The following is a 25,694-nucleotide window of genomic DNA, read 5'->3' as shown; positions in this document are numbered from 1 at the left end:
TTTTGTAAAACATCCCAGCACAATTGAAAAATATATGGGATTAAAGAGCTTATGTTTGGTAATGTATTATTGTTATGTGACTGCTTTATATAAAACTACCATGTACAGTATGTAAAATGTATATGCAAAGTGTATGTACATGTAGCAGAAAAGCTGTAAAAAAAAAAAAAAAATTGTCCTCCGAAGAAGGATGGTGGATGGATGGATTAATAATTGATGTATTTTTTATTATAAAAAGAAGACCAAAAGTCAGCTATCTCTCAGGGGGTTAAACCTTCATAGGGAGAACTCTACAGTAGGTGGGATGAAATGGAGAGCTTCTGACATATCTGGGCCAGCAACATGGAGTTGCTGGAATTGACAGGGTTATGTATGGCTATGGCTGTGTCAAATTAACTATACAACATCAGGCACCTGTATTTCACCCTTGTTATTTCAGAGGGGCGATTGCAATCTTTTTATGAAGCCTACACAAGCCTTTACAACTCAACATAGGTAGTGGCAGGTAGCCGAGGTTAGAGTGTTGGGCCAGTGTCCTTTGTAACTCAGTTGGTAGAGCATGGCACTTGTAACACCAGGGTAAATAGGTTTGATTCCTGGGTCAACCCATATGTGAGATGTATGACTGTAAGCCATTTGGCAGATACAGTGCCTTCAGAAAGTATTCACATCCCTTTGACTTTCTCCAAATTTTGTTGTGTTACAAAGTGGGATTTAAATGGTTTTGGTCAACAATCTACACAAAATACTCTGTAATGTGGAAATGGAAGAAATATTCTAACATTTGTCATTTTTTAATATCTATATCTTGATTAGATAAGTATTCACCCCCTGTGTCACGCCTGCTCCCGCTCTACCCTCCTGGCGCTGGAGGGCGCCAGGTTCCCCAGCATTGCGCACACCTGCCTTCCCCCCATCACACCCATCAGCCATTATTGGACTCACCTGGACTCTATCGCCTCTGTCATTACCTTCCCTATCCATGTCTGGTTCCCCGTTCTGTAATCTGCTGTTGTATGTCCTTGTGTACCCGTGTGGCGACGCTGTGCCTGTCTTGTTACCTGTCTGTTCCTGATTAAATGTTGACTCTAGGTACCGGCTTCTCATCTCCGGCGTCGGTCCTTACACCCTGAGTCAATACATGTTACAAATCACATTTGGCAGCAATTACAGCTGTCAGTCTTTCTGGGTAAGTCTTTAAGAGCTTTCCACGCCTGGATTGTGCAAAATTAGGCCATTCTTTTCAAAAACCTTCAAGCTCTGTTAAATTGGTTGTTGATCATTGCTAGACAACCATTTTCAGGTCTTGCCATAGATATTCAAGCAGATTTAAGGCAAAATTGTAACTGCCATTCAGGAACATTCACTCTCTTCTTGGAAAGCAACTCCAGCGTAGATTTGGTCTTGTGTTTTCGGTTATTGTCCTGCTGAAAGGTGGATTTATACACATCCAGACAGCTGAAGTTCTGATAGAGCTAACAAATCTGGATCCCTTCAAATCAAATGTATTTATATAGCCCTTCTTACATCAGCTGATATCTCAAAGTGCTGTACAGAAACCCAGCCTAAAACCCCAAACGGCAAGCAATGCAGGTGTAGAAGCATGATGGCCAGGAAAAACTCCCTAGAAAGGCCAAAACCTAGGAAGAAACCTAGAGAGGAACCAGGCTATGAGGGGTGGCCAGTCCTCTCCTGGCTGTGCCGGGTGGAGATTATAACAGAATATGGCCAAGATGTTCAAATGTTCATAAATGACCAGCATGGACAAATAATAATAATCACAGTGGATGTCGAGGGTGCAACAGGTCAGCACCTCAGGAGTAAATGTCAGTTGGCTTTTCATAGCCGATCATTGAGAGTATCTCTACCGCTCCTGCTGTCGCTAGAGAGTTGAAAACAGCAGGTCTGGGACAGGTAGCACGTCCGGTGATCAGGTCAGGGTTCCATAGCCGCAAGCAGAACAGTTGAAACTGGAGTAGCAGCACGGCCAGGTGGACTGGGGACAGCAAGGAGTCATCATGCCAGGTAGTCCTGAGGCATGGTCCTAGGGCTCAGGTCCTCAGAGAGAGAGAAAGAAAGGAGAGAGAATTAGAGCGAGCATACTTAAATTCACACAGGACACCGGATAAGACAGGAGAAATACTCCAGATATAACAGACTGACCCTAGCCTCCCGACACAAACTACTGCAGCATAAATACTGGAGGCTGAGACAGAAGGGGTCAGGAGACACTGTGGCCCCATCCGATGATACCCCCAGACAGGGCCAAACAGGCCGGATATAACCCCACCCACTGTGCCAAAGCACAGCCCCCACACCACTAGAGGGATAACTTCAACCACCAACTTAGCATCCTGAGACAAGGCCGAGTATAGCCCACAAAGATCTCCGCCACGGCACAACCCAAGGGGGGGCACCAACCCAGTCAGGAAGACCACGTCAGTGACTCAACGCACCCAAGTGACGCACCCCTCCTAGGGACGGCATGGAAGAGCACCAGTAAGCCAGTGACTAACCCTATTACAGGGGCTGAGAGGCAGAGAATCCCTGTGGAGAGAGGGGAACCGGCCAGGCAGAGACAGCAAGGGTGGTTCGTTGCTCCAGTGCCTTTCCGTTGACCTTCACACTCGTGGGCCAGACTACACTCAATCATAGGACCTACTGGGCTAGACAATCTGGACCCTCTCTTTCTAAAATTATCCACCAAAATTGTTGCAACACCTATTACTAGCCTGTTCAATCTCTATTTCATATCGTCTGAGATCCCCAAAGCTTGGAAAGCTGTCGCGGTCATCCCCCTCTTTAAAGGGGGAGACACTCTAGGCCTAAACTGTTATGGACCTATATCCATCCTGTCCTTCAATTCCTAAAATCTTAGAAAGTTAACAAACAGATCACCGACCATTTCGAATCCCACCGTACCTTCTGCGCTATGCAATTTGGTTTCCGAGCTGGTCATGGGTGCACCTCAGCCACGCTCAAGGTCCTAAACGATATAATAACTGCCATCGATAAAAGTCAGTACTGTGCAGCCGTCTTCATCGACCTGTCCAAGGCTTTCGACTCTGTCAATCACTGCACTCTTATCAGCAGACTCAATAACCTTGGCTTCTAAAATGACTGCCTCGCCTGGTTCACCAACTACTTCTCAGATAGAGTTCAGTGTGTCAAATCGGAGGGCCTGTTGTCCGGACCTCTGGCAGTCTCTATGGGCGTGCCACAGGGTTCAATTCTCGGGCCGACTCTTTTTTCTGTATATATCAATGATGTCGCTCTTGCTGCTGGTGATTCTCTGATCCACCTCTACGCAGACGACACCGTTCTGTAAACATCTGGCCCTTCTTTGGACACTGTGCTAACAAACCTCCAAACGAGCTTCAATGCCATACAACACTCTTTCTGAGGCCTCTAAATGCTTTTAAATGCAAGTAAAACTAAGTGCATGCTCTTCAACCGATTGCTACCCGCCCGACTAGCATCACTACTCTGGACGGTTCTGACTTAGAATATGTGAACAACTACAAATACCTAGGTGTCTGGCTAGACTGTAAACTCTCCTTCCAGACTCACATTAAGCATCTCCAATCCAAAATTAAATCTAGAATCGGCTTCCTATTTCGCAACAAAGCCTCCTTCACTCATGCTGCCAAACATACTCTCGTAAAATGGACTATCCTACCGATCCTTGACTTCGGCGATGTCATTTACAAAATAGCCTCCAACACTCTACTCAGAAAACTGGATGTAGTCTATCACAGTGCCATCCGTTTTGTTACTAAATCCCCTGGGACCTGTATGCTCTCGTTGGCTGGCCCTCACTACATATTCAACTATAAGTCTATGCTAGGTAATGCCCCGCCTTATCTCAGCTCACTGGTCACCATAGCAACACCCACCCGTAGCACGCACTCCAGCAGGTATATTTCACTGGTCATCCCCAAAGCCAACACTTCCTTTGGCCGCCTTGCCTTCCAGTTCTCTGCTGCCAATGACTGGAACGAATTGCAAAAATCACTGGAGCTGGAGTCTAATATCTCCCTCTCTAACTTTAAGCATCAGCTGTCAGAGCAGCTTACCGATCACTGTACCTGTACATGGCCAATTTGTAAATAGCACACCCAACTACCTCGCCCCCATATTATTACTGACCCTCTTGCTCTTTTGCACCCCATTATCTCTACTTGCACATCATCATCTGCACATCCATCATACCAGTGTTAATGCTAAATTGTAATTATTTTGCCTCTATGGCCTATTTATTGCCTACCTCCCTACTCTTCTACATTTGCACACACTGTACATTGATTTTTTCTATTGTGTTATTGACTGTACGTTTGTTTGTGTAACTGTTTAATTTTGTTGCACTGCTTTGCTTAATCTTGGCCAGGTTGCAGTTGTAAATGAGAACTTGTTCTCAACTGGCCTACCTGGTTAAATAAAGGTAAAATAAATAAACAAAACTATATTCAGTGAATTGCTTTTGTATTACTTTAGTACCTTGTTGCAAACAAGATGCATGTTTTGAAATATGTTTTATTCTCTACAGGTTTCCTTTTCACTCTGTCAATTAGCTTAGTATTGTTGATTTACTACAATGACATCGATTCATCCTCAGTTTTCTCCTATTACAGCCATTAAACTCTAACTGTTTTAAAGTCACCATCGGCCTCATGGTGAAATCCTGAGTGGTTTACTTCCTCTCCAGCAACTGAGTTAGGAAGGACGCCTGTATCTTTGTAGTGACTGGGTGTATTGATACACCATCTAAAGTGTAATTATTAATAACTTCACCATGCTCAAAGGGATAGTCAAAGTCTGCTTTTTATTTTAACCCCTCTACCAATAGGTGCCCTCCTTCGCTAGGCATTGGAAAACCTCTGTGGTCTTTGTGGTTGAATCTGTGTTTGAAATTCACTGCTCGACTGAGGAACCTTACAGATCATTGTATGTATGGGTTACAGAGATGAGGTAGTCATTCAAAAATCATGTTAAACACTATTATTACACACAGAGTGAGTCCATGCAACTTGTTGGCTCCAGGGGCGCAGGACAATGGTGACCCTGGCCGTGACCCCACTCCCTGTGTGCCATAGTTGGGATATGCAAGAAACACATTTCCATTACACTTGTACGAGTGTGTAACAGGATACATATAAGCACCCCCAAATTATTGTATACAGTTTGACATCTGACAGAGGAGCTGCTTTTTAAAGACCACCAGTACTGTCAAAGTCACTAGGACAAATCCTAACCTCCGTTGCATGCATTAATGTCACTGGGAGACTTAAGGGGAAATTTGACATAAGTAAAAGTTAGGATTTGGCCCTGCCATCCAGGACCTCTATACCAGGCGGTGTCAGAGGAAAGCCCATAAAATTGTCAGACTCCAGTCACCCTGGTCATAGATTGTTTTCTTGGCAAGCGGTACCGGAGCGCCAAGTCTAGGACCAAAAGGCTCCTAAACAGCTTCTACCCCCAAGCCATAAGACAGCTGAACAATTAATAAAATGGCCACCGGACTATTACATTGACCTCTACCTCTACCCCTGCACACTGACTCGGTACCTGCACTCCCTGTATATAGCCTCGTTATTGTATTACTTTTTATTATTTTTTAATTTGGTAAATATTTTCTTAACTCTTCTTGAACTGCACTGTTGGTTACGGGCTTGTAAGTAAGCATTTCACTTGTTGTATTCGGCACATGTGACAAATAAAGTTTGATTTGAATAGGAATGGTGGTGGTGTAGCATTGTACATTCAGAATCATTAACCTTTTAAGAGGAGGGATGACCTTAATGCATGTCAAGTAGAGGCACTATGGGCTCAAGTACATCTGCCTCACCAGGCACCCATATTGGTAGGATGTGTACAGACCACCTAGCTCCAAGGTGTCTTATCTGGATGACTCATGCACTGGGTTTGACCAGGCCACAGATAGTAACAGAGATGTATTTATCTTGGGTGATTTTAATAAAAAATTGGAAGGATCAGAATAATTCAAATATAACTAAATGAATGAGAAACAAATGGTTAATGACACTACTAGATGATCAACTAAGTTGGGTCACCGTTCGGACACGCGCATTGATCTGATCTTCTGTAATATACTATTGCAATGCTTAAAGGCCAGATCAATGCCAGTGGTCTGGACAGACTATAATATTGTGACCATAACCATGTAAAAAGGATTCTGGTCAAGATAATAATAAAAAAATGTAATCATGAGCAATTTCAAAGTTATTTGGCTGCTGTACCCTGGGAGCTGATTTATGTAGAGGATGATTTAAATCACACTACAGAATGTTTTATTGATTTGCCCACTGAGGTAATGGACCATCATGCCCCAGTAAGAAAGAATACAGTTTTGGCTCGTCCATCTCCATGGACTGATGATGAACTGGGTGATGCTTTTTCTCAAAGAAATATGGAAAAAGTCTTAGCAGCCAGTTCTAAACTAGAAATTGATGAACAGACTTTTAGAACACTACGTAATTATGCAGTTAAATTAAATCGTAAGAAAAACTTTATTTGACAAAAAATGCTTATATTGATTATAAAAATGATTGTAAAAAGGTATGGAATATAGTGAAGAGCTTACTTGGTACATCTCTCATCATGCCCATCTAGTGTGGAGGTTGACGGGAGAACAATAACAAAACCAGCTGATATTGCCAATCATTTTGCAGATCTTTTTACAAAGAAAACTAATTTACTGAGAGATAATCTAAACACCCATTCTTCCAACAAGCTATTGTCCAATAGTAAATTACCCAATAGTAAATCTATAGGTTATGATCTTATGGACAATTTTGTTATTCTATGCTGCTCACCAGATTGCAGCTTCACTGAAATACATATTTAATTAGTCACTGGAAAAGGGGCAATTTCCAAATGTATGGAAGCATGCTAAGCTGTGTCCAATCCATAAAAACAGGAAAGAACCCATTACTCCTGCCAATAGTCGACCGATCAGTCTACTCCCGTTACTCACTAAGATATTGGATGGTATTGTGAGTAGACAGATATGACAGCACATGGACAAGAATGATCTGACCACAGCCAATCAGCATGCGTATCGCAAAAACCCTTCCTCTACCACTGCGTTGGTTGACATGACTGATGAGTGGCTCAATATTATGGATAATGGCAGGTTTGTGGGTGTACTATTTTTAGATTTTAGTGCAGCATTTGATTTAGTAGATTATGAAATAATTTGACAAAATGATTGCATTATGGGTTTAAGGAGGCAGTATGAAATTGGGTACAGTCATATCTAACTGACAGGAAACAGTCCACTTATATCAATGGGTCATTTTCTTCCCCTCATGTGTTAAACTGTGGAATACCACAGGGCAGCTACCTTGGGCCACTTCTTTACTTAATATATACTAATGACCTTCCTTATCCAAAACTCAAGCTACTATATTTGCAGATGATACTACAATTTATACAGCAAGACAAATCGGTTCAACAGGTATAGCAAGCTCTACAAGTAGATCTGGGAAATATCAGTGAGTGGGTTTGCCGGAACAAATTTGTTTTGAACGCCACAAAAACCAAGATTATGTTGGTCTATTCCACAAGGAAAAGGCCAGCACAACATGGGATGTGATTAAGCATGGAGGGAGTACAAATTGAGGAAGTGGCAGAAACCAAACTACTAGGAGTGCAGATAGACAACTGCTTATCATGGTCACCTCAAATAACTAATCTATGTCAAATATAAACAAATAAAACTGCATGCATGATCAGAAGGATAGCTAAATATTTACCGGGAAAGGTTCTTAAACAAACAACCCAAGCATTAATTGAGAGTCAGGTGAACTACTGTTCTGTGGTCTGGGGAAATGCATCAGCATGTGAGATTAGACAGAACGAAGCAGCAAGAATTATTTTAAGGTGGAGATATGATTATTTTGTTGTAGAAATGCAGAATGTTCTTGGGTGGTCATCAATCAACAAGTTAATTGTGAAATAAAATGTACACCATTTAAAACGGCCAAACCCCATTCACAACAGTATTCAGTTGGTAAGAGACAGACATTTAATCAATACAAGGAATAGGTTGTCCAACATTTACTGTATTTGTTATCTTGGCAGAAAAGAGAAATAGGCAAAATAACATTTCGATTCAGAGCAATAAAGAAATTGAACAATTTATCTGAGAAAACCAGAAACGTTTCAATATATATATTCAAACAATACTTTAGAACCATATAAATATAATAAATTGGAAGATTGTGCAGGACTATGGTAGATGAAGGAACTAACATGTATTTTCAGACTAGACTAGAATATTTATCTGGTCAACATGTCAGTGTATTATGTCTGTTGTTTGTAACAGTGTGTTATATGTGAAAATGTGATTGTATTATAATTTAAAAGAGATCCCAATAAAATACAACTTAAAGAAGCTGTATTTTGCTGCCGTCTGCTGGTGTTTATAGGTACTGTTCTTGTAGCGCATGGAGATGTGAGAAACTTACTCCTCAGCCTGAAGTGTCCCCACTTGCATCCGCTTGCCTTTCGTGTGGCGCCGACTAGTAAGACACTTCAGGAGGGTGGTCATGTGTGCTGGCAAGGCAGAGGTCCAGAGTTCGCTCCACATATGGGCTAAATCTGAAGTAAGTGGTACTCACTAAGCAAGTAGCTTGTCTTTTACAGTGGTGCCGTGACACGGATCTACAGTTGCGCTTAGCTTAACGCTGGGGTCGCAGTTGAGTAAGTTTGAGGGGTGAATGTATCACATGGGGATGTGTGACACTTACTCCTCCGCCTGAAGGGTCCCCACTTGCGCCAGCGAATAACCAGCTTTTCGCGTGACTCTTCAGAAGAACGGTCGTGTGCGCTAGCAAGACAGAGGTCCCGAGTTTGCACCAATATGGTCTTGCTAAGCAAGCAGCTTGAAGCCGTTTACACTCTGCTCCCTCTCTCACCCTGCCATTTTACAGCAGTTACATTGGGAAACACTAGATGGCACTCTCCTCTGGTATTTCCTTGGATTTTTGTCCTTTGTTCAGTGATGTCATAGTTTGACCTCTAACCCAAATCTCTGGGTTCAAATGCCTAACGTTCGCTTCATCAAAGACACAGATACTGACAAAAAAAATTCTGAACTCTCTCTGCTGTGAGTATGTTTCATGAGCTAGTCAGTGTCTTGTGTCAGGGTGAGAGGTGGTATTGTTTGGGCCATGAGAGGACAATGTCCTACCTCCGCTCTGAATACCCACCATACCATACCAGGCTGGACCAACGCCATCATCCAATAACACACACATACACAGGCACAGGCACACAAACATGCGCACACACACACATTGTTCCCTACCCAATCAGACGTATAAGACAGTCGTTGTCTTGAAGGTTAACTACACACGTCTGATTGTTAGCAGGAATGACATGTGGTGCCTGGTGGGTTGAGATGGGGGAGGAGAAGGGAAGTGGGAGAGAAATGGTGGGGTGAGATGGGAGCTCAATCTGAGATTACTATTCTTTCCCTGTGTGTGGTGTGTATGTGTGTGAGTTTGTCTTTCGATTAATATTCTGTCTGCTGCATATCTGTGTTGGAGTGTACAGAGGAATGACAGTGAGACAGCTGTGGCGTATAAAGACTAGAGTCAGAACAGCTAGTCTACAGAGTCAGAACACACACACGCACATACATAGTCTTGCCAATTACAAGGCATTATTATCCAAAGTATACATTAATTTAGCTTTTTATTCAAAGAAAAGTGTGTGTGTGTGTGTGTGTGTGTGTCAGACAGAGAGAGAGATAAAGACAGAGAGACCACCTGCATGCCACACACACTTTCAGAGACCCCCAAGTGACAGACAGCAACTGAAGGTAGAACAGGTGTGCATACCTCTGAGTGCAACTGGACAAATAGCATTGTTGACATTGTCATCTAGAATAGTTCATCCTCTAAGTGTGTGTGTGCGTGCGTGCGTGCGTGAGGGGAGTGAGGGGAGACAGCATGCCCTCTCACCTGAATCGAATCTTCGGGGACACACAGCGCGCTCTGGTACCACCCACTACCCCATTTCGGTCTCTCACTCCCACTCCCTCTTTCTCTCTCTTGCAGTGTGATGTTTGGTCATATGACAGGGTCTGAATACCGACACACACCGGACATGAGCGAGTAGGAGTGAAGGGGAGAAAACAAGTGAACCGACCGTGAGAGAGCGTGAAAAGGCACTAGGGCACTTCTATCTGACTGTGAAACGGCGAAGAAGAGAACTCGCTTAAAGAAACGGCGGACACGAGTTTCACCAACTAACTTTTGCGAGAGTATAGGCCTAATCAACTGAGCGGAGTTAAAAAACAACAACTATTTCCAAGCCTCTCTTGTTATTTCTTTCCCATCTTTTTAGCGCATGACCTCGGGACTGCCTAATACTCCGAGCGGTAAGTGACAAACTCATCACAGAATCGGAGGCTGGGGCTCGAGGCAGCATTTTGGACATCACTTTTATTGCAGAGCGTCGCGCCTTGATTTTGTAGACTTGAGTTGTGAGTGTGACCATGGTCGGGGAGATGAGTGAGCAGGTCCGGGAAAGACCAAGGCCCAGCCCGGACTACCTGATGCAGTTGATGACCGACCGGAAGGTGATGAGCTCGCTGCCCAACTTCACTGGCATCTTCACACACCTGGAGCGGCTCCTAGAAGAAGGTAAGTGTGTAGGCTCAATACATATTTTTAGATTTACAAAAGACATGGTAGCTTAGGTCTAAAGTTAGTTGGTGGATATGTGAATTATATTGCATGGTATAGGCTACACAGTAAAACAAAACATATTGTTAAGTAACTGGTTCTACAGCCTTTTTTTTGTTTACTCAACTTTTCGATTCAAGTGTTACCTGAACTAAAATCAAAATATTGGCCCAAATTTAGCGTATGAGATTTAACGTATGCAAAATATGTCAATTTAAAATTATGTGTTTGCTCAACTTGTCTCATATGTTCATTCAACTACAAGTTATTATTTGGGCATCACAACTAAAAAAGGCTATGCAACTGTTTACACACACAACATGCTTTTAACATACAATGTTTTCAACTTACATATTTGACACACTTACATATTTGACACACATGATTACATTGTGCATGTTAATCTACAGTAATTATTACTAAACATGTCCTCACTGGGATTTGAACTCAAAACCTCTTCACAGCATTCACAGCATTCTGATCTTCCTGCTACACACCATGTTTGTGTCATTTATCAGTTAATCTGACTTCTCTTAACATTGATTTGATTTATTTCAGCAATTGTTGTGTTTTCTGTGTAGTTGTCTATTATATTAGTCTGTTTTTAATGTTACTCCTGAATCACTATGATAAATAAAATGTTTTTTTGTGTCTACTTTTAACCGAGCTGAGATTTACTTTGGAGTGCAAAGTGTAGCAATACAGGTGAAATCAGTCATTGGCACACATGATGGCGTGGCAGGAAGACTAGAATGTCTTAAACCAAGAGGCTGTGAGTTCTAATCCCAGGTGTGGACATGTGGAATATGAATTACTGTATACATGAACTATGTAATCATGTGTGTCAAATATGTAAATTGAACATATTGTATGTTAAAAGCAATGTGTGTGTAACTAGTTCCACAGCCTTTTTAGGTCAAGTTCCCAAATAATAGTTTCTAGTTGAATTATTGTATTCTTTTTAGTTCAGGTAACACTTAAACCAAAAAGTTGAGTGAAAAGGGCTGTTGAACCAGTTACTTAATAATAATAAGAGACAGAGTGATATTTACTCTGGAGGAGGTGCTGCTCCAAGTCAAGGTGTCATAAAAGAAAATACACCCCACTCCCCAACGTAAAAAAAATATTTTCACATGACCCTCCCCTTGGACATAAAAATACATGGAACACCCTCCCCCCTCGTAGAATTAACTTTAACTATTGTTTACGACCACAAATAATAATAACTAGCGACCCTGTGTTTCTAAACGTGGAAATGGACTTTGCCACTTCAGCATGCTTTTGTAGCACAGTTGATGCCACGCAGGGCTACGGGCCAGAAGGTTGGGGGTTCGCCGACCACCCCAGACAAGCTCACTCTCCCTGCCTGTTTCATTACATATTTATAATTCTATAAAATATATGCAACAAATTTTCCACGAACAGGTTTCTGTGCCAATGCACCACACAACCAATAAACAAAGCATACCAACTTCGGGCACTTCAATATCATGGTTTGTGTTTACACCACAATAAATAGACTGTGTCAATCTCAACAAACGTTAGATAGTTTGTGTGTATGTATTGGCTACGTGTGTCATTTTTAAATTGATGTACATGTAGTTCTGTCCTTGAGCTGTTCTTGTCTATTAATGTTCTGTATTATGTTTTGTGTGGACACCAGGAAGAGGAGCTGCTGCTTTCGCAACAGCTAATGAAAATCCTAATAAAATACCAAAATACATCCCTCCCTAACTTGTACACTTACCCGGTATAGAAGGCTTGGTTTGACAATCTCTGAATGTCATTCAACTTTTTGGTGTTTTGTAACAGATGTCTCTTTCCATTCATCAATTGGCCCGCTGCACAGTTTTGATAGATTTACTTTATTTGTCAGTAAAAAAAAGTGTGTATATATATATATATATATATATATATATATATATATATATATATATATATATATATATATATACACACACAAAGTTTTTAAACGTGACTGGGATTGCACAATAAAGTCAGGGACCTATTTCCATTGTGGTCCCTTTTTTAACATAAATACATATACGATTGCATAGATACAGTCACATTACAGAGATGGAGACGAAAAAATGCTCAACTTCCAGATGAGTGTGAGGGGGGTGTTTAATTAAGTACAATTCTTACAAGCCTGTTTGGCTGGTAGCTTATTCTTGAGATGTTCGGGGCTACTGGTGAACACTGATGTGCAGACATAATCAAAGTGACACTGGACTAGCGCACTAGCTAGGCTTCCATCCAATTGCCGACAGATTTTAATGTGAATATTCTACAATCTTCATAAAAACAATATGCCATTTCAGAGTTTCCTTTAGGAAAATGTGTCACCTGACAACTTGACAGGGAAGATTTAAAGTTCAAACAATATGTTTTTTTACAGTGTACGGTGAGATACACGCACACATGCTTGGGCACACACACACACAATAATACACACACCAGGCAGTGAGTGCTGTGAACAAATGGACAGTTGTTAGGCCGGTGACCTAATGTGCGAGGGGTGTGAATGTGGCGCCCCATCCACGGCCAGGCACGAGGTTCAGTACACGGCAAATGGGATGTCAGCCTGAAAATATTTGACTGGGGAGGGCGTGCAGAGACTATGTATTTGAACACAAAGCCACAACACACACACCTGTTTGTGTGTGTGGTCGATTGATTCATTTATTGATTGTAGTATTTCAAGAGGAACACCGCAACAACCAAACACACCCCAAACAAGACAAACAACATGGAAACAAACAATAAGGTGTTATGTGGAATTATTGATCAGGGTAACAATGGTCATGGTGTTGTTTTTGACAAAGGGAAAGCGGAGGGGGAGAAAGATAGGGGGGGGGGGGGTAGTAAGAGAGGGGGAGTTATTTGAGCTAGGATTTATCTCAACACTTCAACCTGCCATTACACTATCTAGAGCTGTCTGTATTTATAGACTGGACCATGGTCAAACATGCACATACTTTCACACTCATGCACGCACTGTCTATCTTTCTGTCCTACAGCCACATTATTCATATTGTGTCAGGTTAACTACTGTGGCTGTCTCATCCAAGACACATCATCCACGGTGCGTGTGTGTGGTGTACGTGTCCTGTCAGGTGTCTGTGTAATAATCAGGTTTACGTGTGAGGTCAGGTGTGTTATTAGAGGCTTAAAGCTGTTGTGATTATAGGTTTACATAATTAACTGTACCAGTTATTATTACTATGGTCACACTTAGTTATCACTCTGCTTCCGTCAGGTCATGGTTATTTCACAGGGTAGTCACTGTCTGTGTGTGTGTGTGGTAGCCTAGCTGATTATTATAGTGGTTGGCTATTATATGTTGTTAGTAATGCATCATGCAACAATATTGGAAGTCTGAGTCAGACAGCTTTAAACAAACACACACTATCTTTATTTTGTTATTGGGTCTAGTGTTCTAAATGATCTGTTTCTCTCTTCTCTTTCTCCCTCTATCAGAGATAGGTAGAGTGCGCAAGGACATGTATAACGACTCCATGAATGGAGGCGTGGCCGCCGAGGGGCGGAACTCTGAGGAGCTGCCTAATGGGATTGGTCCAGTGTCTCAGCTGCAGGAGAAGCTCTACGTGCCCGTCAAAGAGTACCCCGACGTGAGTGGACAAACCTTTTTTCACCCTTTTGTAGACGTTATTGTAGTGTCTATCCAGAGTGACAGAAAATCAATACCGAAATCAACCCCTTTCCATAACAACAAACTTCCAGCCCATTGGAGGGTAAGGTAGAGCCATTGCCATGTTGATACTCCTGTCTGGTCCTTTCAGATTTGTTAACACAGATGGGGTAGCAATAAAGGGGGAAGGGCTGCTTTCTAAGCTCCCAGCCCTTATAAAAGGGGGTTAGAATGTATGGCAGAGGACATCAGATAGAGGTGATGACAGAAGCTTCTCTTCATTCACATGATAAAATGGCAGTGTAACCCTGGATAATGCGTGCGCGTGCGCGTGCACACACATACATACAAACACACAGGCACATGCAGAAGCATGCACACAAACTCACACAAGACGATGGAACAGATGAGATCAGGGCTAAAAATACAGAATAGCTCCTCTCTCTAGTGTGTGTGTATGCGTGTGCGTGCGTGCGTGTGTGCGTGCATGTGGGTGTGTTTAAAGTTCTTTAGGAATGAAGAGAATGCGTTGACACCCATATAGAAGTGGGGGGTCAGAGAAACAAAAACAGACAGACACAAGGGTGTGAAAGGTAGAGAGACAGAGGGAAAGACAAATGGAGAGAGAGATGGGAAAGAGGGTGAGAGAGAGAGCTAGAGAGAGGGGCAGCTGTCTTATTAATCTCTCAGCTCCAGTGACAGATAAGGTTAAAAGTGTCCAGCCTCACCACCAGCCAACACACACAATGACCTATTCCTGACTCTCTCTCTCTCTCACACACACACACACACACACACACACACACCCACACACACACACACACACACACACACACACACACACACAACACACACACACACACACACACCACACAATAAGAACAGACATTAAATATTAACATGAAGATTGCATTATGCAAAAAGATAAGAAATCTCTCTGCCTGTGCCATCCTGGGTTCAACAGACTGTTATTGCAGCAGCGCTCACTAAATCAGTTGTGGTCAGCTTTCCTCCTGGAGAGTGAATGGACGTGCAGGATTTTTCTCCAGCCCTCCTATAAATACACGTCACTCTACCAAATTCTTTCGACAACTACATACTTTGGAGTGAGTCCGTTGTTTGTGACTTCATGGACAATAGACACTCCAGGCTTCAGTTAATTTTTTCCGTGCTGGGAGAGTATTCAATTTAATATTAAATGTCTTATTACTTAGCTAGTATGAACAAGTTACCAACCACGGCCAGGAGTATTACTTAGCTAGTATGAACAAGTTACCAACCACGGCCAGGAGTATTACTNCTTAGCTAGTATGAACAAGTTACCAACCACGGCCAGGAGTATTACTTAGCTAGTATGAACAAGTTACCAACCACGGCCAGGAGTATTACTTAGCTGGTAGACTACAAGTTACCAACCACGGCCAGGAGTATTTCATGGCTAGCCGCCAACTCCTGGCCCTACATATTCTTAAAATATGTCTCTCTGTGTGTGTGTGTGTTTGTGTGTGTGTGTGTGTGTGTGTAGTTTAACTTTGTAGGCAGGATCCTGGGTCCGAGGGGTCTGACAGCCAAACAGCTGGAGGCAGAGACGGGCTGTAAGATTATGGTACGAGGGAAAGGATCCATGAGAGATAAAAAGAAGGTACGTACACACAATCACACGCTCACACCAGTGACGTGCGGCGAGGTCGGCGGCTGGGTAGGCACCGGCTATTATCAAAGCCAGATTTACTCACAAATAAACATTGCTGAAGCCCAGCTTCACTATACGGTACAACAGATGGCTTAAACAACCAGATTGACATAGGCTACTAACCGAGATTGACCGACAATTTTCAACAAATGTAAATACCAACGTAGCCAAGATACACAAGCGATAGCCTCCGATGGCGGCATATTTCATATCATCCGGGCAAAATGACACACTGCTCAACTCGGCTCAGCCATTAGACTGATGTAGCATCCATAGTTACAACTGATAGGTGGCACTTCTAAAGACTAGCATATGGACACATTTCATCGGAATAGTTTGGAACGGAAACTCCAGCCTTTCACAATGGATGTACGCGCGCAAACACACAGACACATAATAATATTATTATGTGAAATATTATTACACACACATTTTATCCGAATAGTTTGCAACGCAATGAATTTACTTTCCCCAATGGATTTACGCACACACACACACGTAAACACACGCACACGTAATAATAATAATATTATTATGTGGAATATTATTATACACACATATACACTGAGTATACAAAACACCTGCTCTTTCCATGACAGACTGACCAGGTGAATCCAGGTGAAAGATATGATGTCACTTGTTAAATCTACTTCAGTCAGTGTAGGAAACAGCTTAAAGAAGGATTTTTAAGCCTTGAGACAATTGAGACTTGGATTGTGTACAGTATGTGTGCCATTTAGAGGGTGAATGGGCAAGACAACTGATTGAAGTGCCTTTGAACGGGGTATGGTAGTAGGTGCCAGGCTCACCGGTTTGTTTCAAGAACTGCAATGCTGCTGGGTTTTTCACGCTCAAAAGGTTCCCGTGTGTTTCAAGAATGGTCCACCACCCAAAGGACATCCAGCCAACTTGACACAACTGTGGGAAGCATTGAAGTCACCATGGGCCAGCATCCCTGTGGAACGCTTTCAACACCTTGTAGAGTCAATGCCCCGATAAATTGAGGCTGTTCTGAGATCAAAAGGAGGGTGCAACTCAATATTAGGAAGGTGTTCGGTATACTCAGTGTATAATAAATAAGGTTCTAATGAAATGTCCATATCTGAAATGAAATGACTGAAAAATGCAGTCCCAAAAGTCAAAAAAGTGTCTCATCAAAACTAAATTCTAGCTTGATAAATCAAATGGATCAAATGAATGTCGTCTATTCTCATGTTCATTCAACAGTGGCCTAACCCGCAAATTGCAAAGGAAAAATGCATATAGGCCTACCTTAAATGAAGTCCATTCGTCTGTCCTTCAGGATGAGCTTCTTGGTGGTCAAACTCTTGTCTCTGAGCATCCACAACTTTCATTGTGGCGCTGATATGTGCACAGCAGAACCCCGTGTCCATTATTTTATTCTGCAGATCACAAAAGAGTGCATCAGTTTAGCTGAAAATCTCCACTTAGACCATCAGCAGAAAGCCGGTTGAAGCCTTTGACAACCAGGTATCATATCCAGAGGCCATCAGCAGCGTGTCGTTGTCCCGATCTGATGATTTTCCGTCTCATCCTTTGATGAAAGTCAAAAAGTGCAGGTGCTGGTCTCCCACTCTGAATTGTACTAAGTTTTCCTTGGAAATCCAACTTGAAAATTGTTTGAGGTGCAGTATAGTGTCCATTTGTCATGTTGTTTTTGCTGGCTAGCTAGCTTTGTTCAGTTCAACGGATGCGAGCACAAAATAATGTAGACACCCAAATGTGCAGGGCTTACCCCAGGCATACCCACACAACAAGGGTAATCAACAGCGACAGGAGTCAGTAACGCGTTTGAATGGATTTGAATGGTTGGAAATGAAGGCGTGCATACCCTGGTGCCTTTCCTGAGGTTTTGATACAGTTTTATGTTTAGATTCTGAGCATAAAAACCACCAGAATCATTGAGAAAAAACATTAGATAACAAAAAATGAATGACCATTTTTTTTAAATATTATTTATTTGGCTTTCCATAACAGCTTTTTTTATGACATAATCATAGACCTACCCTGCCTACTGCACATCATTGGCTCACACACCACACATTTTAACAGACACTCTTAACCAAAGCGACTTACAGGAGCAATTAGGGTTATTAAGTGCATTGCTCAATTGCACATCGACCAATTTTTCACCTAGTCGGCTCAGGGATTTGAACCAGCAACCTATCAGCTACTAGTCCAACACTCTTAACCACTAGGCTACCTGCCGGCCTCACATGCATGCACACATGCACCTATGCACACACACCCATAGCATAGTGTATTTATTTTGGCACTAGATTCTAAATGGAGTGGAGTAGAGGTGAAAAGAGCTGGGTCCGTCTGTTTCTCCGCTGTTTTTGGTTCTTTGGTTCTGGCCAGGGCGTCAGACTTCCAGTGGAGCAGCTAACGGCAGGTGGAGCATATCATCATTCCATCTACCTCTCATGAGAATACACCAATCCCACACCTCAGAGAAAGAAAGAAAGAAAGAAAGAAAGAAAGAAAGNAGAAAGAAAGAAAGAAAGAAAGAAAGAAAGAAAGAAAGAAAGAAAGAAAGAAAGAAAGAAAGAAAGAAAGAAAGAAAGAAAGAAAGAAAGAAAGAGGAGGGAGAGATGGGGAAATTAGTTGAAAGAGGTATAAAAAGTGGGTAGACATTCTGACCTTCTCCACGAGTGGGGATTATTCACTTGCAGCAAAATGGCTGCCGTGTTGTTACAGAACTAAAGTCAATGTGGACAGTCTTCAGGGAATATTATTGTTTTGAATGTGTATCAGGAGGAGCTGAACAGAGGGAAACCTAACTGGGAACACCTGAGTGAGGAACTCCATGTACTCATCACAGTGGAAGACACACACAACAGAGCTCAGATCAAACTACAAAGAGCTACCGTAGAGGTCAAGAAACTACTCGTACCAGCCGTGAGTACCATGAGATTCATGCTATAATTATGTGTGTGGGTGTGTGTTTGTGTGTGTGTATATTCAGTTGAAGTTTACATACACTTAGGTTGGAGTCATTAACTCGTTTTTCAACCCCTCCACAAATTTCTTGTTAACAAACTATAGTTTTGGCAAGTCGGTTAGGACATCTACTTTGTGCATGACACAAGGCATTTTTCCAACATTGTTTACAGACAGATTGTTTCCCTTATAATTCACTGTATCACATACACTAAGTTGACTGTGCCTTTAAACAGCTTGGAAAATTCCAGAAAATGATGTCATGGCTTTAGAAGCTTCTTATAGGCTAATTGGCATAATTTGAGTCAATTGTAGGTGTGGATGTATTTCAAGGCCTACCTTCAAACTCAATGCCTCTTTGCGTGACATCATGGGAAAATCAAAAGAAATCAGCCAAGAACTCAGAAAAAAAATTGTAGACCTCCACAAGTCTGGTTCATCCTTAGGACCACGCAGCTGTCATACCGCTCAGGAAGGAGACGCGTTCTGTCTCCTAGAGATGAACGTACTTTGGTGCGAAAAGTGCAAATCAATCCCAGAACAACAGCAAAGGACCTTGTGAAGATGCTGGAGGAAACGGGTACACAATTATCTATATCCACAGTAAAACAAGTCCTATATCAACATAACCTGAAAGGCTGCTCAGCAAGGAAGAAGCCACTGCTCCAAAACCGCCATAAAAAAGCCAGTCTACGGTTTGAAACTGCACATGGGGACAAAGATCGTACTTTTTGGAGAAATGTCCTCTGGTCTGATGAAACAAAAATATAACTATTTGGGCATAATGACCATCGTTATGTATGGAGGAAAAGGGGGAGGCTTGCAAGCCGAAGAACACCATTCAAACCATGAAGCACGGGGGTGGCAGCATCATGTTGTGGGGGTGCTTTGCTGCAGGAGAGGCTGGTGCACTTCACAAAATAGATGGCGTAATGAGGAAGGAAAATTATGTGGATATATTGAAGCAACATCTCAAGACATCAGTCAGGAAGTTAAAGCTTGGTGGCAAATGGGTCTTCCAAATGGACAATGACCCCAAGCATACTTCCAAAGTTGTGGCAAAATGGCTTAAGGACAGCAAAGTCAAGGTATTTAGCCATTTGAGTGGCCATCACAAAGCCCTGACCTCAATCCTATAGACAATTTGTGGACAGAACTGAAAAAGTGTGTGCGAGCAAGGAGGCCTACAAACCTGACTCAGTTAAACCAGCGCTGTCAGGAAGAATGGGCCAAAATTCACCCAACTTATTGTGGGAAGCTTGCAGAAGGCTATCCAAAATGTTTGACCCAAGTTAAACAATTTTAAAGGTAATGCTAGCAAATACTAATTGAGTGTATGTAAACTTCTGACCTACTGGGAATGTGATGAAAGAAATAAAAGCTGAAATAAATCATTCTCTCTACTATTATTCTGACATTTCACATTCTTAAAATAAAGTGGCGATGCTAACTGACCTAAAACAGGGAACTTTTACTAGGATTAAATGTCAGGAATTGTGAAAAACTGAGTTTAAATGTATTTGGCTAAGGTGTATGTAAACTTCCATCTTTACATTTAACATTTACATTTAAGTCATTTAGCAGACGCTCTTATCCAGAGCGACTTACAAATTGGTGCATTCACCTTATGATCTTCCACTGTATAGTGTACACAGTATGTCCCACTGGGCAAAAACTAGTTGAATCAACGTTGTTTCCACGTCATTTCAACCCCAGAAATCTATGTGGTGACGTTGAATCAGCGTGGAAAATGAATTGTATTTGCAAAAAGTAATCAACATAAGGTCATTCCGTATTTTTTTCACCCAACTTTTAACCTAAATCCAATGACATGGTGAAATGTGTTGTTGATTTCACGTTGAATTCCCAATAGTTGACAACTCAACCAAATGTAAATCAAAACTAGACGTTGAACTGATGTCTGTGCCCAGTGGGGTGTGTGTGTGTGTGTCTGTGTTTGTGTGTGTGTAATTCGCCAGGCAGCATCTATAAAGGCGTATCCATGGTAATGTGTGTTGTGAAAGGAGGAGGGGATGAATGGAGAGACTGTTCACTCTTTCTCTTCACTCTATCACTCCTTTCACTCCTCTCTCACACTCAATTCATTCCCTCCTCCTCATTCTCTTTCTCTTTTCTCACATCAACTCTTTCCATGCGTCCCTCAACAATTCTCACATTCTCTTAGCCACCTACCCAATGCCCCCACACCACAGACAGAATATTGCGAACAATGTTGCTCTCACTCCTGAATTCAATATTGAATAAAGTAGTTGTGAACTTTCACCCAAACTCTCAAATCGCACTGCATTTACTTACAGCAGGGATATTCAAACTGGGGTCCACGGAAGTACCGCAGTGGGTCGGCAAAAAATATATCAATGTGTTAGGAGTTACCTTTCTAGCTAATAGGCTATGTTAAAGTTAACTGTGGGTAGGGCAAACATTATTTACAACTATCTACCAAATCTATTCCTTTTAAAATGTTGATTACTTCCCCTGGCAATTATCATTCACCTGATTATAAGACAAGACATCTAGAATATATATAATTTTTTTGCCAATGTATACTACTAACAGTACATTAAGTTAACCCAGAAGACCTGAGAGTGTGGGTGGCGATTTAATGATATCTGTTAGTTTAACCTTGCTGGTCTAGCTGTACAGCTTCAGGCCTACGCCACTCACAATCTGTTCACCAGAGTGTAACGTAATCCAACCTTCAGCCAACTAGACGGATATTGTGTGTGTGTGTGTGCGTGCGTGTGCATGTGTGTAGGCTGAAGGAGAGGACAGTCTAAAGAAGATGCAGTTGATGGAGCTGGCCATTCTCAATGGAACCTACAGAGACGCCAACATCAAGCAACGTAAGGATGACACCGTTACACTCTTAGAATAAAGGGTTTCGAAAAGGTTCTTCGGCTGTCCCCATAGGAGAACCCTTTTTGGTTCCAGGTAGAACCCCCTGTGGAAAGGGTTCTACATGGAACCCAAAATGGGTTTTACCTGGAACCAAAAATGTTTTTTCAAATGGTTCTCCTATGGGGACAGCCGAAGAATCCTTTTAGGTTCTAGATAGCATTTTCTTCCCTAATAGTGTAGAAAGTGCCTGTCCTGAAACTGTTGGTGGGGCTTTTTGATGTTTTTGTTTCCAACTAGTAATGCTTTTCTATTTGTTTCTCTCTCTCTCTGCGTGTGCGTGTTTACGTTTGTGTGTGTGTGTGTGTGGGGGGGTGCAGCCACTATGGCTTTCTCCCTAGCCTCTCAACAGCCTCGGCTCATCTCCAGTCCCTCCCCTGTTATGCAGCAGGCTATGAGAAACCCCGCCCCTGTTCAGCAGCCCAATCTCATGCCTCATCTGATTCGTCAGATCCAGAGTCAGCAGGCCCTCATGCAAGGAGCCAATCAGCACGCAGCACTGATGCAGCAATCACCTGAATCAGGAGGGTTCTTCTACGCTCCCTACGAATATTCCCCCTACACCCTAACCCCATCTATACTAGAATACCCCATGGACACTAGTGGAGTATTAGGTAAACACACACACACACACACACACACACACACACAGATCAAGTACATTTGGTAATGAGGGTTGTGTTGTTGTGTTGTAACCCGGTTGTATTTCTCTCTCTGTCTCCAGGTATGGCTTTCCAAACCAAAGGCTGAGAGATGAACTCCCGCCTACATATGGACCTCAGACACACACACACACACACACACACTTATCTGAGATGGGCCTCTTGACTGTCTTCTTAATGTCTCTGTAATTGTTTGATGATGTCACTGTTAACCCCCTGTGTTTTGGTGTTTTGGTAATGTGGTTGCGTGGTGAGCAGGAGCGATGACGGCTCAGGTGCAACGCCACAATATGAGAGCCCATCCTTACCAAAGAGTAGTGAACACCGACAGAGGTCAGTTAGATCACTAGACAGTGTGAGTGGGGATACGCATTTGTGAGTGATTTTGTATGTGTGTGTGTTCATGTGTGTGTCTGTTAGTTGACCTGTGTGCCGCCTGCTAAGAGGGGTATGAGACCAGAATGCGAGGGGAAGGTCAAACAGTGAGCTGTGTGTTAAAGTCAAACAACAGTCTGTCACAGAGCAGAGAGAGGGTAGTGTTAGGAATGGATGAGTCCGTTCCAGGGGTGAATATTCCAGGGCGCTCATAGCCCCTCTGTCAGATAGAGGAAGGCATGTGAGGTTGTCCCCTGCTTTTAGAATGGACCGTTCCTCCATGTGACTGTGACCTTGTGACTCTCTTGATTTAGAGTTCTCTTCAAATACTATTTATCTCTCGCTCTATCTCTTTCCCCCTCTTTCTCTCCCCCTCTCTCTCTCTCTCTGCCGGTTGTTTCACAACTGTTCAACCTAAGAGACAAGCAGGGTCATCTCTTTTATACCGTCTTAAATTACACCATTCCTTTGATTTGATTTTGTAAAAGTAAACACTACTTTTTGATCTACTCTTTTATTTATTGATATGGTTTTCTAATGATTGTTTTGTATATTATGGATCAGAGACATGCAGTACTTGAAGCTGAAACAGCCTTCTTATAGCCATTATCCATACGACCCTATACTACTGAAATCTGCATTAGGAGATATGGAGTGTAAAGTAAGCATTACTGGACCTTCGTGGGTTAGGGATGGGATGACATTAGATATCATTTTGAAAGACATTCCATTGTCATATCATTATGCCTGCCCTATTCTTTGGAGATTATTGTAGTTGTTGCTTATGTGCTTGGAAAATAGAATTGACTTGTGTGATTGTAAAAATGTATGAATATAATTTGAAGCTATGAGCAGGACGTGTTGTTGCATTCTGGGGGATGTTTTCTTTCGAGTTTACACTACAGACGTGAAGCTCTCACCTGTATTTATTTTGCAAGCATTCAAAGGGTTGTTTCGGTATGACTTTGTATGTTGAAGTGACTCTAGTGTTTTCTTGGTGCCACTATCATACAGTAGAAGTGGCCAGCCCTAGTTGAACTGGTGTACGTAGAGAACCAATGTTTGATATAAAAAAAACAACCAAAAAATAAAATAAAAAATAAATGTCTAAAAGTTATTATTAGAAAATATCTGTAAAAGAAAATATCTGTTCTTAATTAATTCCTTCTAAAACCACATCTCTTAACATCTCATGGCTCTCGGTAACTGCAGGCCTCTTTGCTTCTCTAGCGGATTACATCTCTAATGCTTAACAGCAGTCTGGAAACCATACCAGATCATTTTTAATCAATTAATTGGTCATCATTGCATTTGGTCTTTTCTGTCAAGACACCATAACATACACCCTGACTGCTGCTAACCATTAAACTGTGTTTAAGCCACCCCTCAGGACCCACCAGCCATTTCACATACCTGATCTATTCCGTCAAGGTATTGATTATTAGTTGACTAGATGAAGTGAAACTACTGGTGGCCCCCATAGACTGGGTTGAGAAACACTGCGTTAGTCAGAACAGCTTTAGATGTCAGTGACATTCTCACAGTGACATACCCTATGCTGTCTCCATGGTTTCTCTGTCTGTAGTGCAGCTAGCCTCACTGTAGCAGTGCTCATACGTTCTACAAAGGGCACCTTTTTATAATGCCTTCATTAACAATACATAAGCATTCATAACTGCCTATGTCAGCAGTCGCTGGTTGGCATCTCACATTGTGTCACTTACTGCATATGCCAGACCTTATGTCAACTTGCAGCTATTGACTTATAAATGCTTATGTAGTGTTTATGAAGGTGTTATGTATGTTCACACTGTGTGTGTGTGACTGCAGTAAATCTGACACCACTAGCTGACACTAATCTCTTTCTATCTTTTTCTATGTGTCTTTTTGTTTCCTTAATTTCTTTGTGTCTGTCCGTCTGTCTCCTAACCCCCCCCCCCCCCCCCCCCCCCCCCCCCCCCCCCCCACCCCCCCCCCCCCCCCCCCCCACTCACCCACCCCCCCCCCCCCCCCCCCCCTCCCCCCCCCCCCCCCTCCCCTCCCCCCCCCCCCCCCCCCCCCCCCCCCCCCCCCCCCCCACCCAGCTGCCACAGCAACTAACCCTTGACCTCTGTACCCACTGATGACCCGCCCATCTCCGCCTGTGGCTTGCTCGTTGCCATGCTCTGGACAACAGCCACGCCCCCCCAGGAGTCACCTCTGCCAAACCAACCAGAGACCAGCGCCATGGTAGTGACCCTTCAGGACCCAATCAGGACCCAGTCACCAGCCATGCCCACCCAAACACCACACTATCAAGCCATGTGCCCCTTCTATAGGAACCACTACATCAAAACCACCCAATCACAACCACCCAACCAAACCCCAGCCATGCTCTCTGCACTGGTCAGATAACCTATCTCTATACCTTGCCCTGCATTGAGTCGATTTGAAGCTATAATATTATAATAATGAAATAATAATAACAGTTATATGTATGATCATAACATATTCATGCCCACTAAGCTAGTCTGACTGTCCCTGTTCTCAAACCCTCAGCGGGGGTCCGGAAGCATCTCGTTTTCGGGGGAGAAAGCAGAGAAGAGGCAAAGCCTAAAAAACGGATGCTTACGGTTTCTGCCGACCCACTAAGTGGTTTCTTTTACGGCCTGCAACTTTAGGTTACCGTCACACAAAATGTTACTCAGATCTGGTTTAATATGTCACACCAGTTTCAC

The 25,694-nt window shown here is 42.6% G+C and overlaps 1 protein-coding gene across 2 annotated transcripts; it reads left to right on the top strand.

Moving 5' to 3' along the window:
* The first annotated feature begins 10,197 nt into the window (after positions 1–10,197).
* LOC111967817 (protein quaking-B) lies at positions 10,198–25,198 on the top strand. Of its 2 annotated transcripts, XM_023993206.2 has the most exons (8): positions 10,198–10,673; positions 14,196–14,347; positions 15,893–16,009; positions 18,839–18,982; positions 21,801–21,888; positions 22,261–22,554; positions 22,861–22,935; positions 25,062–25,198. In XM_023993206.2, exons 1-8 carry the CDS (start codon positions 10,526–10,528, stop codon positions 25,082–25,084), a joined length of 1,041 nt encoding a protein of 346 aa, XP_023848974.1. In that variant the 5' UTR covers positions 10,198–10,525; the 3' UTR covers positions 25,085–25,198. The 2 variants fall into 2 exon arrangements, with proteins under 2 accessions (XP_023848974.1, XP_023848975.1); XM_023993207.2 differs by lacking the exons at positions 22,861–22,935; positions 25,062–25,198 and adding an exon at positions 22,665–22,792.
* The last annotated feature ends 496 nt before the right edge of the window (positions 25,199–25,694 follow it).

Source organism: Salvelinus sp. IW2-2015, linkage group LG8 (assembly GCF_002910315.2).
Source record: "Salvelinus sp. IW2-2015 linkage group LG8, ASM291031v2, whole genome shotgun sequence".
NCBI classification, from domain to species: domain Eukaryota; kingdom Metazoa; phylum Chordata; class Actinopteri; order Salmoniformes; family Salmonidae; genus Salvelinus; species Salvelinus sp. IW2-2015.
The sequence above is the reverse complement of the archived record's forward strand: the minus strand, read 5'-3'. Positions and strand labels throughout refer to the sequence as shown.

Bases quoted from the DNA above. Each gene is read 5' to 3' on its own strand.
- LOC111967817 (XM_023993206.2), top strand. From the start codon at position 10,526: ATGGTCGGGGAGATGAGTGAGCAGGTCCGGGAAAGACCAAGGCCCAGC. The intron at 14,348-15,892 runs GTGAGTGGACAA...GTGTGTGTGTAG, and splicing joins CCGTCAAAGAGTACCCCGAC to TTTAACTTTGTAGGCAGGAT. The intron at 21,889-22,260 runs GTAAGGATGACA...GGGGGGGTGCAG, and splicing joins AGACGCCAACATCAAGCAAC to CCACTATGGCTTTCTCCCTA.